We start from the raw sequence: 12,823 nt of genomic DNA, 5'->3' as shown, positions 1-12,823 counted from the left end.
CCCTGGAACAGGTGTGAAGGTTGTCTGCTGAGTGTTAGTTGAAGAGCTGGGTCTTCTGATTCTTGCAGAATTCCAGAAGCGAGGATTGTGAAAGTGTAAATAGTCATGCATGTGTCATCATACACTTACCATATGCTTTTGTAATCTGGGACCGGATCTGTGAGCAGAGAACATGGGCCATTGTGGCATTTCAGTCCTGGTCGATTAGACATAGATTCTGGCCATGTATTGCAAGCAGTTAAATACATTCCATTCTAGTAGGTTTTAGAGGGGGGTGGGAGCCGGATTACACTGCACTTCCATGGTGGGCACTGCCAGTTCAAAAAGGACATGGGCAGGTAATGACATTTCAGTTCTAGAGTACTTTTAAATGGGCACTGCGACCGTGGATGCAACATAATCTCCTATAAATCACCATGAAGCAGTGTAAAAAAAACTGCAAAGTTGGGAAAAAAACCAGGGCAAATGAATTTGCACAAATGTTGTTGATGCAGGTACAAACAGACTATAAAGAAAACTGGCTCTGCTTTACAGCACAGAAAAACATTGTTCAAGCGAAAACATTGAGGAAACCGATTCTGAAACACAATTACCACATACATCTCTAGTAATAAGTTGAATGAATAACAGAGATGTTAGCAAAGAAATCCTAAACCACAATAACTCTTTAAAAAATATATATTTTGAACTATGTTCAAATGCTCATTCAAGAAAAACAATGTCTCAAACCTAGTCCAGTTCTTTCCGTTTTTAAAAGTTGAAAATATATTTCATCTGTTCCTAATTATGTAAGTACAGCAAAACTAGAGTTAAATCAGTTTGTGGCATGTTTGTCCGGGTGCGAGTATTGTTTGTAATCTACGTGACAAGAATTCAAATATGAAACATTGCACACATATAACAATAACAAAAGCTGTGCATATGAAGTGGAATGGACTGTTTGTTAATGTCCCAGATCAAAGTTTTTCTAATACATTTAATAAAAAATTGACACACACGCAGGCAGCCACAACTTTTCCACAACCATCGTTTACGGCCACACTTGTGACACAAAAATCTGCCCTGATAGAACTTGTTAAGACCACAGACGGATCCAACCGCACATTCAGGTCCGCCTGCAATTACCCTCACCCGGTCACCCCGAGAGTTTAAGTACCATGAAACCCCACTGGTGACAGCTATGTGCTATAGGAATGCTAAAACACATAATATGGTGTTATGTCATGGGGTGCTTTAGATCTAAGGATATGGCACTGGGCAACACCAACATACTTGGTGGCCGCGTATGCCAGATGCTGAATGCACTAATGCAGAGTTCTGTTGGTTTGCCTTGAGAACTGGCTGGAAGGGTCTGAAATTATGTGGGAACGGGAGGCAGCGATGACATCGATCTAAGCCAAGTTATGTAAGCGGAGGATACTCCCAGCTTTAGGACCAACCTGGCAGAGTAAACTCGGGCACTTGGGCTTCCAGGAGAAAAGCTACATGAACACAGTTATAGCCTAAGTGACACACAAGTCCCTCTCAAATGCATTTTTTTGTGAATAAGAGGCATTCTAGTTTTCTGCGCAACCATTTGCATGCACTGTTTTCCAGTCGCGGCTCACTGGGGGGAGGTGGGGTTTGGGGTGTGGGGGGGGTGTCGCGTGGGGGGGTGTCGCACGGGGGGAGGGTGGGTGTTATTAAAATACATTTAAAAATCCTACCTGAGGATGTCCTGAGCAGGTCCGCGCCGCCCCGAGTCCGTTGGCGCCTACAGCCCCCCTCAGCCAATCCTGGTGCTGCCAGCAGTGCCAGGATTGTCTTAGGGCAGGGCTATTCTTCACCCACAGCACGCCCATTAGGAGCCCGAGGGGCTCCTAATGGGCATGCGCAAACAAGTCAAAACACGAGTGCGCATGAGTGGGCACGGTGCGAAAATTCGCCCTCCGTCCCCACTCATGCGCACTTGTGTTGTACTGCTGCCTGTTGCCCCCCACTGTCTAACAATCATGTCAGTCAACATGAGACCAGACCGCCCACCCCCTTCAGACTCTGAAGGGGTGGGCGGTCCGACGTCATGCTGACTGACATGATTGTCAGTTCTCCCTCGGGTCTTTGAACTTAAGTAAACTGAATCAGTTTACTTGAGTTCAAAGACGCAGAGGGAGCTGCGGGTGGGGGGGCTCTGCCCCCACGCCCCAATGGACGCACCGCGCCTGGTTATCTACCTCTGTGAGTGTTCTCCTTTGGTTAAGTGTCTGTCCGAGTGGTAAGTGTGCAGTTTGCTGATGATGTCCTCAATGTTCGGTTGCTTTTCAAAGTTACTGTAGATCTTATCAATTTTGCTGCTAAAGTATTTTGAAGGGTTGTTGCAGGGTTCCTGACGAGAGGGGTGATAGAGTTGGTTGATGTGTCTGGGGTGGTGAATTCGTTGATGATGGGAAATACCTCTTTGCTACTCTTGTAACAGTCCGATCCATGAGGGATCTTCGCTTGGTAACTCTCAGGAGGTGGTGGTAGTGCCAGAGGGTTGCCTTGTAGGTTGATCTGTCATCCGTGTCATGGTTGGATCTCCACTTTTTTTCTAGCGGTTTGCAGTATCTTTTGAAGTCCTGGAGTTCTTCCATGTACCAGGAGGCCCTGTTGTTGTCGGTTCTGCGATGTTAATAAGTGTTGCTGGGTGTAAGAGCATCAGTGCAGTTAGAGATCCATTGGTTGTAGTTGGTGATATCTTTGGCTAGGTTGTTGGTAGTGTTGGGTTGGTTTGATTCGAGAGTGTAGCGCACATCTGTTTTTTTTCACTTCAGTTTTGTCTCCTGTTTAATCCTTTTGAATGAATGACTTGCATCCTTCATCTGCTGACATCAGGGAACTATTTTTTTCTATAGCACTCTATAGAAGCGCAATTCTTTTCTTGCTGTCTACCTCTAGCCCCTCCAATTATTTCCCCCACGCAGTTTTTCTATTCCAGGCCCTCCCCGCTTTCTTTTTCCTTTCAATTTATTTTAATTTGCAATGGCCCAGCAGCTGCACACTGCTGCTAAACCATCTGTTCCTTGTTGTTGCCCCTCCCCTTGTTGGTACATTTACATGTATTTACCATATGTCCTAGCAAAGTTCAATAAATGTAGCATATGTCCCAGTTTTATATGGGGTCGACTGTACACAGAGGGAAGCAAATTGTCATGTGTTCCACAACAGAAAGCAATCTACTTCACATGGATAACACTGTGAGTGAAAGTTTCATTTATTTCTCCGTAATGCCTCATTTTCTATATTTCTTATATTTATGAACACTGTCACTCAAGTCATTGTGTGCCCCTTGGTCGATGCTAAACAATATTCCTCCTTCAATGTTTGTAGAATGTCCTGGAATTTGGTTTTAAAAATTTGGTCATCTTCCCACTCTTTTTTTTCCTTTGCGATGGCTGCCTAGCTGCACCCTGCTGCCAGGCACCCTCTGTTTGCCATTGCTGCCATTGTTTTTTGTTAGACCTGGCATCCTTGGTGTGGTCTCCCCTGTCTTTTTGGCTCTACTTGCTGTATTTTTGACTGTGTGCTGGACTTCGTTTTGCTGGTTTAGGTACTCTGGCCATTTTGCCACTGCTGATCAGTGCCAAAGTGCAAGTGCTCCCTGTGTAAATTGTGATTATGATTGGTTATCCATAATTGGCTTATTTGATTTAGTGGTAAATCCCTAGTAAAGTGCACTGTCTGTGCCCAGGGCCTGTAAATCAAATGCTACGAGTGGGCCTGTAGCACTGATATTGCCACCCACACAAGTAGCCATTCAAATGTGTTTCAGACCTGCCACTGCAGTGTCCATGCATAGGTTTTAACTGTCAGCTTGACCAGGCAAGTCCACCCATTTACCAGTCCCTAACTATCCCTTTTCTTACATGTTAGTCACCTCTAAAGTGGCCCAAAGTACCGCAATGGGTAGGGTGTAGTGTATGTGAAAGGTGGGACATGTACTGGTGTGTTTTACATGTCATGATAGTGAAATATTGCCAATTTCGTTTTACAAGCTCCCTCATAGGCTATCATTGGAGCTGCCTTGTAACATTTTACAAGTATAACTTTCATTTGGGAACAGCTAGAGATTTGGTGTTTGGGCTCTCTGGGCTCAGAATTTAATAACACACATTTTAGTAAAGTCGGTTTTTAAATTGTGTGCTTGAAAATGCCACTTTTAGAAACTGGGCATTTTCTTGTTTAACCGTCCTGTGTCTCTGCTTGTCTGTGGAATCAAAGTCTGGTTTTAGACTGACAGGGCCAGTTTGTGCATTCAATCAAACACTTACACAGAAGGAGTTAAGGTGTGCCCTTCATATGCTGATGAGTCTTGCTGGGCTAGAGTGGTGGAAGGAGTTGTCACTAACACCTGAATAGGCTTGGCTGCCTTGCTCAATGCATGCTCTCACCCCCGGTAGTGTGGCTGGGCAATGGAGGAAATAACTGTTTTTTACTAAGCAAGATAGACTCTCTTACAAATACTTCAAAGGGGAATAAGTATAAGTATTAGACCCAAAACCCCAGACTATTAGATTCCTTCTGGACTAGGAGGACCCTGCCAAGAAGAAGAGCTGAAGAGCTGCCAGGAGTGGTACTGCCCCTTTGCTTGGTGTTGCTTTGCTGGGTTGGCCTGCTACCTGTGTCTGTGGGCAGTGGAAAGGACTGGACTTTTGCCTTGCTGTGGTATCCTTCTTCAGATTTTTCAAGGGCTTGAAGTAGAGCTTGCCTCCTGTTAAGAAGGCTCAGGGACACAAAGACTTCACCTGCAGCATCCTTGAACTCCACTGCTGGGAGTTCTGAGCTGCCTTTTGGGGCCAAATCAATTTCTGGGCTCTTGAAGGTTGTTCCTGCTGCAAAGATCTACAAAGAACTGAAGAAACCCACAAAATCAATGCTTCGCCTTTCTTGCGGCTGAATTTTCCGAATCAGCATCGCAGTGCGGGAGAAAACCCCGACGCATAGCCACGAGCAGTCAAAGAAATCAATGCATCGCCTGTCAGTGGCCTGAAGAACCACTGCACACCAAGTTCAGTGCACCGGTCTCTGAAGACTGAGACCACCGCACTGACCCTGACCCCGACGCAGTCCCTGCTGTGTGGCTAAAAGAAACAACGCATCGTTGGATTGCGGCTGAAGAAATCAACGTAGCGCCTGTTTGCCGCCGCCGCATTGACCTCCAGTGTGTCCCAGATTTCTGCACATTGCACCTGTATGGCAAGTTTTCCTGACACAATACCTGCAGACCAGAACCGTCTTGGAATCGATGCATCACTTCCCCCTACAGTCTGGATTTGACGCATCATTCCTGCATGCAGCATAACTGTCCCATCGCCTCCCCAAGGAATCAGGAACTGACGTATTGCTGTGTTTTCTGATGCTTCACACCTCTGCAGCTATTTTGCCTTGTGTATTTTGACTCATTTGAGGTACTTCGATTAAAAATCGAGCAGCTACAGTTTCCTACTGACAGAATTGCTTGAAACCTTTTAAAAGTCATATTTTGAGTTGTGTATGTTGGACTGTTGTTGTTTTGGTCTTGGTTGGTTTAGATAAAGATACTTTATTTCTAAACTGGTGTGGGGTTCATTTGTAGTGTTTTCACTGTGTTACTGTGTGTTTGGAGTCAACTACTTTTCAAATTACCTCTGAGATAAGCCTGTCTGCTCGTGCCAACCTACCAAGGGGAGAGCAGGGGTTATCAAAGTTTGTAACTCCCCTACCCTGACTAGATGGAAGGGTCCAAACATGGACAGGGTGCAAACCACTGCTAACTAGAGACCCCCATTTCTAAAAGTCTTCTTCAGAAAAAACCGAATATAGCATGTTACAATGCATGTGAATACATCGCATGCTATTAAAATGCAGTTGTTACAACAACCGTGTTGTTAGTACACAGTACCTTTCCATCGCAAGTCATTACAACGACTTGCTGCAGGGGCGCGCTGGACTTAGGAATAGTATTATTTACTATTCCTACTCCACTTTGCGCAACAGCAGGGAAGGTGTTGGATTTTATATCCAATACCTTTGCGCCCCTTACAGCAAGTCGTTGTAATGACTTGCGATGTAAAGGTATTTCATACTAACAACGCATTTGTTGTAACAACCGCGTTGTAATAGCACTGCATTGTGGAAACAGCGTTGTAAACCCTGTTTCCCCAAAAAAAAACATATATGTAAAGATTTTTTGGGGAGGGGGCTCAGCAGCTGCACAGTGCTACTGGACTCCTTCCTTATTTTTGATCTCTCATGTTTCCTTTTTATAGTTCATCTTTAAACAGTAAATGAAGCTTTAAATACATTGAAAAATGACCACTGGTACTGTGGCACATACACACACACAACCAACCAACTTGGAATGGGTTTTCTCAAATAAAAGACAATCCAAAAGGCCACCATGGCATACACATGTCATGGATTCACAATGCATATGCATACACCTGCAACAATTTTCAAATTGATTTGTTTTTTCAATATGCTAAAAACAAATAATCATTGGCCCATCCAGTAGTAATTCAAAGGCGAGGCCTTTTGGTTTTGTCAATGTTTGCTATTTTTAGGAAAGGCTAGAAGGGGTGCCAACGCTAGGTAAATGCGTAATTCAAAGTGGAGAAAGCCCATTGTATTGATGAGTCAATATGAAGGTGACATAGAGCAAGGGTGCTTTGTGAAATGAATGGAAGTCAATAAAGGCAACATTTCAAGCAGTTCAAATAGCAGTCTTCAAATGTGGCACTGTTAGTTTTTGACCTAAATGATCCAATTAGTACAAAATTCACAAATTGATCGGTGTGCCTGTATGCACTTATTTCAAAATACAACCAAACTCAAAGGATATAAAGGCAAAGATCAAAACGTTGTTTTATAAAGATTTTGGCAGAGGTCTAAAGTTACCTCATGTTAAGGGTGAATACGTCATCCAGTGCTGTTGTTTAGGTCTCGCCTGGTTCAGCATATGTGATGCATGCGCTCTCGCTTGTGAGAGATATTGTATACAAAAAGGGGCTTTCAACACGTCCATTGCTTAACATTAGTTGACTTCATTGTCATTCTTATGTGCTGCCTTCTAATTTGTCAACGCGTGCTGGCTTCCCTTCCTCTTCTTTTGGCTGGAGCACGGACCAAGTACTGATTGCTTCAGCTTGATTGTTGTCCTTCTACTGATCGTCCTGTGATTGAGGTACTCATTTTTGTTTCTTTTTTCCTGTCATCCTTGTTGAACCTGGTGCCATTTGCAGCTATGTTTTCCTGTGGCACACACACTTTAAAGAAGCCCTTTTTAGGTTTCGCCTGGCGTTTACTGCGCAAGCAGTATCGCGCAGGCAGAAACTTTTGTTTACAAGTATGGAGCTTTCTCCCACCTCTGTCTTCCATTGGCTAGCTCCATAAATGGAGGCTAGCCATTGGAAGACAGATCTGTCCGTCATTGCCGGAGCAGATTCGTGGGCGTTCCCGCGATTTTTACTCATCCCACCCCTTTTCGTACGTCATGCGGCGGTGGGCGGTGTTTTTTTTTTTTGTTTGTTTTGTTTTGGTCAGTTCTCTGAAGATGGCGGCCGGGCAGTAGCCTTCATGGCGTGGTCCGCTTTAACACCCGACACAATGGCCAGGACCCCAGGACTCTGCTTGTGCGCTTTAAACTAACTCTCAACGTACGCCTGGGTAGCGGAGGCTAGTACGCCTCATTGTGCGCTTTAAGACTGACTTGCCGCTTACGCCTGTGTATTGGAGGCTGGTACGCCTCATAGTGCGCTTTCAACTGAGTGGCAACGTTCGCCTGTGCACCCGAGGCTGGTACGCCTCCCTGTGTCCTCCGAGCTAGTTCGCCACGTTCGCCTGTTCACCCGAGGCTGGTACGCCTCCCTGTGTCCTCCGAGCTAGTTCGCCACGTACGCCTGTGCACCCGAGGCTGGTACGCCTCCTTGTGTCCCCCGGAGGCTGGTACGCCTCGCGCTTCACTGGGCACCTGTTTGTAGCGTACGCTGGCTCTCCTGAGGCTGGTACACCTCGTACTGCTGAGTTCAGTGTTCGCGTCGTACTCCGTCTCACGCGAGATGCGTGAGGTTTAGCAGGGCACCTACCGCGAAGCAGCACAAAGCGTACTAGAGCGCTACGAAGCGCATAGAGGGACTAAGGAGCACCAAACCGTCAGGGAAGTGGGCAGAAGGCCCTAAATATTGCCATAAAGAACTGTGGCACCCCTTTATAAAGAACTGTGACATTCTTAACAAGTAACTGGAACCATTTTGAACTGAACAAAGGCTGTATTTACAAGCCTGCTTTAAATCTATATAAAAGGAGATATATTTTTACAAGAATACAGTCTGGTGTCATTGTGTGGTGGGTTGATGGTTATTGTGTGTGATACTGCAAATGTTTAACCCTATGTGCTCTAGAGATTAGCCTTGACTGCTTGCGCCACACTACCTAGAGGGTAAGCAGGGGTCATTTTTAGAGGGTAATCCTTCGCCCTGACTTAGAGGAGAGGGTCCCTGCTTGTCGCAAGTACATACCTGCGCCAACCAGAGACCCCCAATTCTAACAGGCGAAATCTTATGTTACAACAGTACGGGAGCTTTGTCCCGCCTGCTCTTCCATTGGAATCCGTGAGGCAACCCCTGCTACTGGGCTTTGAGGTGGGGGGCTGCAAGGTGAATGAGACTGAGTACTGAAATAATAGTCAGCGGTGCACGTGGAATGTGTTACTGCACGGAGAGGGACACATCTGGAGGAAGGGTGCCTTATTTCGTTTTTGGAGAGTGAGACTTGGGTGTTCTCCTGTGGGGTGGCAGGAGGGGGGTGCTGGGGAAGACCAGAAGAGGCCATAACCAGTTTAGAGACCCCTGCACTGGAAGGGAGTGAGACTGGGCATCGCTGGAGAGGCAACCCACGGTGGGCGCTGCTGGGGCGCAAGAATAAGCTTGCGCTGGGGTGAGACGGTCCAGGGGTGTGGATGGACTGCTCAGACGAGGAACTGTGGGGCACTTCCGGTGAGTGAGACTGCTCCCTTCACGGACTTCACCGAGTCAGTCACCTCGTGCCCAACTCCTCACACAATGCCACGTATCCCGCTCTTATAGATTACCAGCCTCTGTCCATTGCAGAGTCTTTATTCTCCTATCACGAAGCCCCGTCCCCGCTCTCGCGGCACGGTAAGCATCTAAAGAACTAGCCCAGAAAACAGCTTACTCACCGTCACAGTTACTCCCCATGCTTGAAGCTGCTCCTCGAGGCTGGCTGTTTCTGCGGCCTCAATAACAAGAAAAAACGTTTTTTAATGAACTGCATTTGTAACACGTTGCCAGGACTTCAACCCCGCTTCTATTTTTGGGCAGTTTTAAATAACGCGAAAGTAGGTATTGGAGTGCTTTACATGAGCACCAACTACATTACACAAGTACATTAGGTAATGTTATTCTTTCTGTGCTGTGGCATTTCTGAAGTAGCGTCCAAACCTGGGACTGTGGTGTTCCTGGATCCAAAGCACAGTGGTATGCAGTAGTGTACGAGGTTGTTATTCCTCCACTATAGTTGTACGCCGTCTTCTTCCCAGTTCAGTGGGATTTGTCCCTCGCAGTTACAATTGCAGCCTCTCTCGTGTAGTCAGGACATAATGTTTCTACTTCTGAGGTTTCATTTAGCTATTTAAGGTATTCTGGGAGTTGTTTTCGTTTGAGTGGCAGGCCGGATACCAATGGTTTGTTCCGAATAGCCAAGCACTGGAAACATGGCTGTGCTTGCTTCCCTGCCCCTGGCTGTGCTTGCTTCCCTGCCCCTTGGCTGTGCTTGCTTCCCTGCCCCTGGCTGTGCTTGCTTCCCTGCCCCCTGGCTGTGCTTGCTTCACTGCCCGTGCTTGCTTCCCTGCCCCCTGGCTGTGCTTGCTTCCCTGCCCCCTGGCTGTGCTTGCTTCCCTGCCCCCTGGCTGTGCTTGCTTCCCTGCCCCCTGGCTGTGCTTGCTTCCCCGCCCCCTGGCTGTGCTTGCTCCCCCACCCCCTGGTTTCCCTTCCCCTGGCTGTGCTTGCTCCCTGCAACCTGGCTGTGCTTGCTTCCCTGCCACTTGGCTGTGCTTGCTTCCCTGCCCCCTCGCTGTGCTTGCTTCCCTGCCCCCTCGCTGTGCTTGCTTCCCTGCCCCCTTGCTGTGCTTGCTTCCCAGCCCCCTCGCTGTGCTTGCTCTCCTGAGTGTGTGTGTGGCTCTGGGTGGGTGTGGGTGGCTCTGGGTGGGTGTGTGTGGCTCTGGGTGTGTGTGTGTGTGTGTGTGTGTGTGTGGCTCTGGGTGTGTGTGTGTGTGTGTGGCTCTGGGTGTGTGTGTGTGTGTGGCTCTGGGTGTGTGTGTGTGTTTGTGTGGCTCTGGGTGTGTGTGTGGCTCTGGGTGTGTGGCTCTGGGTGTGTGTGTGTGTGTGGCTCTGGGTGTGTGTGTGTGGCTCTGGGTGTGTGTGTTTGTGTGGCTCTGGGTGTGTGTGGCTGGCTCTGGGTGTGTGTGTGTGGCTCTGGGTGTGTGGCTCTGGGTGTGTGTGTGTGTGGTAGTAATTGCTGTCTGCTGAGCTCGTCCGTAGGGTACAATAGGTCTCACATTTGCGAGAGTTTAAGCTAATGGCAATGTAAATGACAATGCCATTTATTTATCTGTTTTCAAAACCAACACATAAATACAAATTTTGTCATTTACAATGCCAATAGGTCTAACTTTTTCAAAGGCGAAACCATTGCATTGTATATGCTTTTTGCCTTTGAAATGGATATTATTGTGAGAACAGATGTTATCTACTTCCACATGTATTTTCACTAAGATATGGGCGAAATAGCTTTCTTTATGTGATTGGATTATTTGCCAAGTGTCATATTCTTTTTCTTTTTTTATGAATAAGGAAATTAATTGATTTGCTCAGAATCACAGGGGTATTGTGCCAATATCTAACGAGCACTGGCAAAGCCAATGGTTTTGCCTTTGCGACTATTGGTCTGCCATTGCCATATGATTATACTGTACATCATGGGAATTGCCGACATTGGCAATGATTTATAGCCATGGTTTATAGCAGCCTCGGTGCAGTGCAGCATGGCTTAAAATAATAAAAACTAAGACGATGATGCATCCAATGATAATGAACTTTCAAAACAAAAAAGGGCATTAGCCCATGTTGCATCATAGATCTTTCTGAAATTAGTAGCCACACTGTAAAGAGTTCGCGCTGCTGTACAACATAGCTACAAAACATTGCCAAATCAATTGTTCTTGTAGGTGTGACCTATTGGCTTTGCCAATGCGTGTTATAGGAATGCAAATGGAACACTGGCACTAGGTGATAAATTAACGCAAGACAAAAGCAGCTCGGGAACTCTGGCTGTATCTTCATAAAACAAATAGACATCAGACATTTATGTCTTTTGGCATCAAGCAAACTATATCTGAATTTAACTGAGCAAATACGTTTCCAGGTCTGTACACCCGGATGGGTAATCTGGAGAATCACTTTCTTACCTTCTCATTACAGGATTCTTTTCGGTCAGCGACCTTACTGGTGGGTCCATGATACGGATTACTATGGCAACACCTCTGTCCCTGTCGTCGAACAGTTTCCTGTCACCTGTGAAACTGGACCAGGTAAGGCTTCTGGAAACAATTCACTTATTTAGATGTAAGACTAAATATGCATAGTCATTATTGGCAACATCCTACCAGCCATTTTATTAATGTAGGATACTTTTCCCATTGTGGCATTGGTTGCAATGATCATCAGTACCTGGTCTCGTCTGTTGCCAATCAGAAATTAGATAGAGTTTAGACCCTCGGTCTGAGTCACCCAGGAAAATCGCACTAAAATTCCAGAAGCAGAATTACTGATACTGCAGGGATTGTAATTACAAAGTACAGACATTGATACTGCAGAGATTGTAATTACAACGTACAGACATTGATACTGCAGGGATTGTAATTACAAAGTACAGACATTGATACTGCAGAGATTGTAATTAGATAGTGCAGAAATTATGTAACATTCCGAAATCTCCTCTCTGAAATGGAAATTACTTAGTGCTTAATTTGCAAAAATAATAAGTGTAGCTGCTGTAGATTTTTGTTCAGGGGCCGCTCATTTCACCTTGGCAGTGCACATTTCCAGAACTATTACCCCTTGCTTCCGGTTCACCTACCTCTGCTACTGGTGCTGTCCAGCAGAGCTTAATTTATAGAAAGAAAGTGGCAGACTCATCTTTTCTCAGGTGACTACGGCCCAGCATGCCAGCAAAATTGGTGATACACCACTCTCTAAATGGCTTTTCAGCTAGATGTTTCTCGGCAGGTTTTTAGCCGAACATCTGAAGCGTACCCTATGCTATTATCCTCCAACTTCTTAATAATGAGTGTGGTGGCACCTGGCCAGCTGTCACCAGGGATCAACTGGACTTTACTTCTTTTGGGCCCTGACTAACACTCCTCTGGGTCTATTTACCAAATTCTCACGCAATAAAGCGCAGCACACAAAAAAGCTGTGCTGCATTGCACAAGAAGAAGAGAGCAGGGTCCTTATTTATGAAAAGTGACGCATCGCTGCGTGAAAACAGCGATGCGTCACTTTTCACTGCGCACTCCTTGCGACACCAATGATGCGTCATATTTAATGTATGACGCATCATGTCGCAAGGAGTTACAGATACGTCAGTATTTCTGACTTATCTGTAAGCGCAAAAGTGACGCATTGCTGGAGTGTGTCACAAAAGTGACGCAACTCCAGCAAAGCGTCCTTTCACATGGGGAAAGCCCCATGTGAAAGGGCTTGCGTCAGTCTTACGCCTGCTGTAAGGCAGGCGCAAGATTTGGACGCAACAG

General features: G+C 46.2%; 1 protein-coding gene across 1 annotated transcript in view; it reads left to right on the top strand.

Annotated features, from left to right (window-relative positions):
* LOC144755929 (glucose-6-phosphatase catalytic subunit 1-like) overlaps positions 1 to 12,823 on the top strand; it is a 128,176-nt gene that overhangs the window by 59,163 nt on the left and 56,190 nt on the right. The window contains exon 2 of the mRNA XM_078645331.1: positions 11,490 to 11,599. Within this exon, the coding sequence (XP_078501457.1) occupies positions 11,490 to 11,599 (110 nt within the window). The remainder of the gene's footprint in view (positions 1 to 11,489; positions 11,600 to 12,823) is intronic.

The sequence above is a fragment of the Lissotriton helveticus genome, chromosome 5_1 (genome assembly GCF_964261635.1).
Source record: "Lissotriton helveticus chromosome 5_1, aLisHel1.1, whole genome shotgun sequence".
NCBI lineage: Eukaryota > Metazoa > Chordata > Amphibia > Caudata > Salamandridae > Lissotriton > Lissotriton helveticus.
This window is presented reverse-complemented; position numbering and strand designations above follow the sequence as displayed.